This window comes from Cyprinodon variegatus, unplaced genomic scaffold (genome assembly GCF_000732505.1).
Source record: "Cyprinodon variegatus isolate N-32 unplaced genomic scaffold, C_variegatus-1.0 Scaffold547, whole genome shotgun sequence".
Classification (NCBI taxonomy): Eukaryota; Metazoa; Chordata; class Actinopteri; order Cyprinodontiformes; family Cyprinodontidae; genus Cyprinodon; species Cyprinodon variegatus.
Window position 1 is genome coordinate 340383 of NW_015151000.1, and position 6991 is coordinate 347373.

Consider the following 6991-nt stretch of genomic DNA (forward strand, 5'->3'; position numbering starts at 1 on the left):
GTCTCCTTCAGGATCACAGTCCGACAGCGTTTAGAGGATTTCCCCTTTGCAGAACATTTGGGAAATTTAGTTTGAAAGATATTTGATAGAATTAAATGTTGTCTGGAGGAAACATGGAGTCCAGAGAATATTCAGAGGGAGGATGGATGGACAGCAGACTGCTGATGTGAATAATTATTATTTGTAATTTAAATATTATTTTCATTTAATTGTTTTTCTTCCCTTCCTGTGTCGAACAGGTCATGGTGTTCGTTCACGCCCGCAATGCCACAGTGAGGACAGCGTTCAGCTTGATAGAGATGGCCAAGAACAGAGGAGAAATCTGCTTCTTCCAGCCGGACCAGGGCCCAGAGTACGGCCAGTGTGAAAAACAGGTACAATCAAAGACGGGTTGTTTCTGAGAGAAGTTCAGCTCAGCTGGGCTCCAGGAGACGGAGGGAAGCGGCTTTCTAGAGCAGCACATCAGAATCAGAACGCTTCAACAGACTGATTATTGTTTCAGCTTCTCCTTCCTGGTAAAAGCCCAGCTGCTCCTGATATCCTGCTGACTATAAGATACTGAAAGCCAGATGTGCTCCGTTGAACCATCTAGAAGCTGCAGCAGCTAAACCAAACTTTAGGTTTCCTCTGTTAGATGATTTAATTCAGTATAACTGTCTAACAGATGATGGTTAATCAGCGGCTTCAGATCTAAATAACCGAACAAAATCTGAGCCGAACTTCAGAGATTCATTTGAAAACCTGGAGAGCAGAGAGGAAATTTTCTGACCTCCACACCTGAGCATTCCTGGGATATCTGGCTGATTGTTACTTCCTCTATTTAAAAACAATAAAACATTAACAAGTTTCAGTTCAAAGGAAAAGTCCGCTTAGCAAGGAATCAACGGATCATTATTTATACCTAAAACTAAAACGTTCACCGTGATTCAATGAATTTAGCGTTAGCAGTAAAAAATATTTAAAAAAATAATTTTCATTGCGATCACTGAGTCTGGGAGCGGCCATTTTTGCCCAAATATAGTAGCCCCTCCCTCCTGCCATCTTCCAGCAGTGACGTCACGGTGCGGTAAGCCTAGCGCCATTCTCCCCGCTTTCCAAGCTAAATCAATGGGAACTACTAGACACATCTGCCTCCAGTAAAGCACCTTCTAATAAAATTACTTTTACCATATTTTCCCGACCATAAGGCGCACCGTACTAAAAGGCGTGGGTTTTATATACCGGTACATGTCCTCTACCACATTTAAATACCTCTACTGCGCATTTAAAAATAGAGCGGGAGCAAAACTGAGTATGATTGTGCTTTATTCATGTATTTATTACAAAGTATTAATCAAACCCATCAAAGTCCTCATCCTCTGTTTCTGAATTAAACAGCTGCGCTTAATCAGACATGCCAGTTTCCCCTTCTTCGCTGTCAGAGTCACTTTCCGTGCAGCGCGGCTCCTCAGAAATGATGGCTTTTGCGAAAGCTGGAACAACAGAGCCAGCAGACACGTTAGTCCAAGCATCAACAATCCATCCGCAAACGGTGGCGTAACTTGCCTTCCACTTTTCGTGGAATTATTCTGCCGGCAGAATATGTTCGCTTTTATTATCCTGCTGCCTGCTGTTTAGATGTACCAGTTGGTTCTGACGCGCGGCTGAAGCAGCTTTGCTGCTCTGGCTGCGCGGTGCAAAAGTGGGTCTGACGCGCGTTGGGCGGAGCTATCCTATCCTTTCTTTGCCTTGCAGCTATATTTGCTGTCCAGCAGCAAAACTTCAATTTTTCCATCTCGAGCAGCAGCAGCACATTGGCGGCGCGTCAGATGCTTAAACGCTCCCTCTCAAAACGCGCTGCGGGACCTTTTGCTGCGCCTATACGCGCGTCAACCATTGACTTTGCATGTAAACACGCTGCTTCTGCTGCACCTGCTGGGTCCGGTTCACACCGATGTCGAGCGGTTGAATAACAGCAAGCACAGCGTTCATTTGTTTCACCCAGTTTTTCACATCGGCTGTGAGATGGGCACGAATGGAGTCACAGATTAACAGCGATGGTGATGCGTGGAAAAAACCACCTGGTCTCCTTACATACACCTCCCTCAGCCACTCTTTCATCATCTCCTCAATGAGGAGTTCTGCATGGTGCATGGTGGTCTCAAAAGTCCGCAGTAACAACACACATAGGCCGCGCCGCACTATAGGGCGCGCCGCACATTTTGAGGGAAAAAAAGACGTTTATATGCGCCTTATAGTCGTGAAAATACGGTAATTAAAAGCACTTATTATTTATTGAACAGTTTGTAATGATTTTATTTTTAAAGTACTGTACTTTCAGAAGTTTGACTTCTGATGATATCACCGGACTTTTCCTCTAAACACATAAGAAACCGTCATTAATAAATCAATTAACAATGCGAGGGAGCAGGAAACATGGCTGCTGGATGAAAGGAGGGAAAAGCGCTAAGCTGGGGGATAGATGCTCTCAGTTTCTGTTTTCTCCAGTAGATACATCCCTCCCTAAAACAACGCTGCTGCTTTTAAAACGTTTGGAGCAAGAAGGACCAACCTGCTCCAGTTTGAGAAGAGCTGGATTCCCTGATTAACAGCCTTTAATAAGCGTGTGTGTGTGTGTGTGTGTGTGGGCACCCGGACGGTGAAGGTGTGTAATTAATGGTCTCGGTGCTGGGAGAGTACACAGAGGGGCAGCTTTATTCTTTCTCAGAGGACAGTCAGTCAGATCCAACTCCTGTATTTAAATCTGCTGTAGTGATAAATTTAGTAACCTTTTCCTCCTTTCCCTGGGGCTGGGCCAAGATTGATGTGCCTCTAATCTCTTCTCTCTTTAAATGGGATATGTATACAAATCAGATCACTTTTCATGCTTTAGAAAACTTGAAACAGAAGCAGGAGATTAGGGAAGTAAAAATGGGGCATTATGACCTGGTTAGTCTGTGAAACTCTGCTCTAAAAGTCCTCCTGCAGTTTCTGTACATAAAGGAATCATTTTTAATTGAATAATGCGTATTATCCACTCCATTAGTTTAACTTTGAATGTGTGTTTTTTCCCTCCCTGCGCTCCGCCAGAGGAAGGGGCATCAGGCCGACTCCACTTTAAACCCACACAGAGATAATGCACTGCTTATTCGCACTCTGGAAATTGCCCCGCATTAATATTTATAGGTGTTTTTTAATCTCCAATATGCATGTGCGGTGAAATAATGCCCCTCTAAGGTCACTCCAATAATTTAGCATTTATTTATCCAGCTTTAGATGATTTATTTTTCTCTCTCCTATCCATGTTGTTTAATTGGCTTTATCTCAGGAGCTGGAGAGGCTGTCAGTCAAGCTTAGACATCTGGATTTAGCCTCTCCACTCGCGTCTTATTAAACACAGTTTTTCCTCCTGAGCTGACGAGTGGAAACGTGCAGAAAACAGCCTGTTTGACTCTGCAGCTCTGCTCTCTGATCATGTTGGTACACTTGCTGTTTAAATGTTCTGCGATGAAGAGAAATCCTCTGTTGGCGTAAAAGTGGAAGTGGCTGCACATCTTATGCTGTTTCCATGTTGCTTCAGCGCTCCTAGTCGCTCCTCTCAGATTTGCATCCCAGCAACGGTCTGTCCTTTATCTAGGCCAGGTATGCCCAAAGTCAGTCCTGGAGGGCTGCTGTCCTGCAGGGTTCAGAGGTTTTCCTGCTCCAGCACTGCTGATTTTCATTGGTAGCTGATAAACGGCTTTTGCTGAACTGCAATCATCAGAATCAGCTGTGCTGAAGCAAGGAAACCTGTAAAACCTGCAGGACAGCGACTCTCCAGGAAGGACTTTGGGCATGCCAGATCTAGCTGCTCAACGTCATCCAGCTGCTTGAAAAGTTCCCCATGGAGTCGGCCATGTTTGGAAGGAAGTACCATGAAAATAGCTCCTCCTTTTAAAGCAAGGAGGGAAGTTAGGAAGCTGAGACGGAGGGATAGAGCTCTGATTGGGCAAAGCTCAGTACCTACTGTTATACACACACTCAATACAGGGGTGGAACTATCCCACCCCTATATAAAGAACTTTCTCACACACAAACATTTGGTTATTCCCATGAAAAAACAATTCAATTCATCAAGGACATACATTTTAGCCAGATTAAACTGAGAACAGGTCTCCTCATTCTTATCTCTCCTGACCCTCCCTTACACATTTGTCTAGAGTCGGGAGGCATTTGCTTTCTGTCATCCTCACTCTTAACTCCAGCAGACAGACGGGTACAAGACTTCTAAACAATCACCCCTATTTATGCAGATAAAAAGCACACTTTAAATATTTCATCTCAGGCCGAGGAAAAATATGCTTCCACAGCGGTTAGTTAGGTTCCTGCTCAGTCTGGCTCCAGCGGTTTCCAGCAGACGCTGTTTGTGGGATTGTGGCTTTGTTTTAGAGGAAAGTCGTCTGCAGGTAGATGGGTGACAGTATTCCATCCAGGAATAAATACTTGATCTGAAGGGAAAGTAAACAGAAACACTGATTTCATGTAGAAAGCTCAGTTTGCTCAGACGTTTCATCTGTTATTAGACCCATACATGCCTGCAGGCGTTTGCCGATTCTTTGGTGCAACCGGCGGCCATGTTTGCTGCTTCCTCTGCACTGTTAACATTTGATTTGTCCATAAAGGTTTGTTTGTTTAAATTGAGACGTATGTATTGTTTTTGATTACTGATGTTGTTTTATCGTGCAGATAGAGTAAGAGAGCAGCTCTGATGTCATAATAATCATGATCAGAAGCCTGCTTCAGTCAAAGTTCAATCTGAAGAGAAGGAAAACCAACTTTTACTGTTTTCTGAGGCACAAATGGGCCTGACCGTGTGATCAGCTCTTAATCCGGTTATCAGGCTGATTTAAGATGATCTTGGATTAGGAAACTTTTCAGAATTTAAATTTCTGGATTATTTTCATTCCAGGCTGCATCGTTTCAGTAGATGTTTGGTTCTGGCTGATCTCCACGGCTCGTTGTGTTCAGTAGAATTTTCTAATAACCAGAACATTGATCCAAAGTCTGCTGCTGGACCCAGTGTTCTGTCAGACCAGCATACCCAGTCAGACCAGACCCATTTATTCCTTTAGTTTATCAGTTTAGTACGAAAAAGACTTTAAACTACCTCAACAGGCGTGTTTCCCTTTAGGCGTGTGCAAAAAAACAATTTACTTACTTTTTGGTGTTTTTTGAATCGATGGCGATCAAACCTTAAATCATCATGTGACAGAACGCCGGTTCTGAACGACCCGGGCTTCTGTTCCAAAAGGATTTAGAGCAGAGTGATGATGAATCTTTATTTTCCCAGTCACTTCTGCTCAAAAGAAAATTTTATTTAATTCATCAGCTTTTATATTCCCTCTAAAATTGGAACATTAGAATAACGTTTTCCTGGATTATTTTGGGCCTAAAGTGAGCGGTTTGCTTTTAGAGAAGAAGGTTCTGAGCTGTTTTAGAGTCTAGTTAGACCCGCTAAACTCTGCACACCGGTGCAGAGCTTCGTCTCCGCTGGCAGCTGCAGGGAGTTCATTTTTGATCTATTTAAGAAAAAGAATTCAGTCTAGAAATTAAACTTTTAAAGTTTTCAGAGCAGCTTTGCTCTTTTTCTCTTTTTCATGTTTTATTTATTTATTTATTTATTTTTTACATTTCTTTTATAAAATAAATTTTTTTTGTGTGTGTGTTTCTTGTTTTTAGATTTAGTTTTATCAGTCCCATTCTCTTAAAATTGCATTTTAAAGCTGACATTCTAAACACCAATCAAAATGCTGCTGCCATTGTCCAGCAGACCAATAGAAATGCATCTTTCCTCCAGAGGAAAAACCCCCAAACGTGACGACGATCTGATCTGGAAAATACAATTAGGAAGAATTAAATCCCTAAAACTACATCTGAAAAAAGACAAATATGAACATATATATATATAAAAACAGCAAAGTTTCTTTGTAAAGCTCTCTTTGATTAAAATGTTTTCAAAGTTTTATATCTGGATAGCTTATTTTTTTAAATTCCTTGGCTTTGAAGAACGGTGTAAGGAAATTCCCTCCATACTGATGGAACCAAACGCTAATAAAGTGATGAAGGTCTTTGGGTCTCTGCCGGTTCTGATGTTCTGACCGCTGATGGACGCCGTTCTGCTGCTCGTCTCTGAAACCTTCCTGCTGCTCGTTCAGGTCGCCGGCCACCCTCCGACCCAACGGGGGCAGGCCCCAGCTGGAATAATGACCCCATCATCATCATCATCATCACAATCACTGAGGCCTGGCCGTGTAGCCTGATCAAATTGGACCATCTGATGCTCTTATAGCCGCCGTCCGACGGCGTCCTTCAGGCTAACGCTCATTCCAGGAAGCTCCCGTTGCTTTCAGGCTCCCCCTGTTCCCATTGCAGCTTGTTAGCTCTGTGCCTTAGAGCCGGAGCGTTTTTAGAGAACGGTGACCATTAGAAGCACCTCTCAGTCCCTGTGGTGTCAGAAACACGGAGGCCATCATAAAGCCGCCGTTTTCCTCACAGGCTGCTTCTTTTGTTAGAACGTCCAGGTGGGTTAGTGGGTCTGTTTGTTTTAATGGTGGATCATTTAATCCAAAAGTAACGTGGATTATCTATGCAGCCGCATTTATTTAAAATTTCTGATTTTTAAATAAAATAATTAAAGTAATAAAAGAATGGGTCAAATTCTGCATATTTCAATTTAACTAAAATGGATTCATGAATACAAATGTTGACCATATTAAAACAATGTGAAGATATCGGTATAAGTGAGTAAAAGGATCATCTTACTCAGAAAAAAGTGTTTAGTTGCAGAAAAAATGTGTAAAAGTTGCTGAGAAACGGTGATGATTTAGTCTGGAAATGTGGATTTATCCAAAGTGAGACAAATCAGAAAGAAAAACCTGTTTTCATTTGGTTCTTAAACGAAAAGTATTCAGAATTCAAACTTCTGAAAGTTCTTTAAATCTGAAATGATTCCATCCTGTTCAATAAATGATCA

At 42.4% G+C, this 6991-nt stretch overlaps 1 protein-coding gene across 1 annotated transcript in view; it reads left to right on the forward strand.

Annotated features, from left to right (window-relative positions):
• ascc3 (activating signal cointegrator 1 complex subunit 3) overlaps nt 1–6991 on the forward strand; it is a 202540-nt gene that overhangs the window by 137039 nt on the left and 58510 nt on the right. The window contains exon 13 of the mRNA XM_015391552.1: nt 240–374. Coding sequence (XP_015247038.1) covers nt 240–374 — 135 coding nt within the window. The remainder of the gene's footprint in view (nt 1–239; nt 375–6991) is intronic.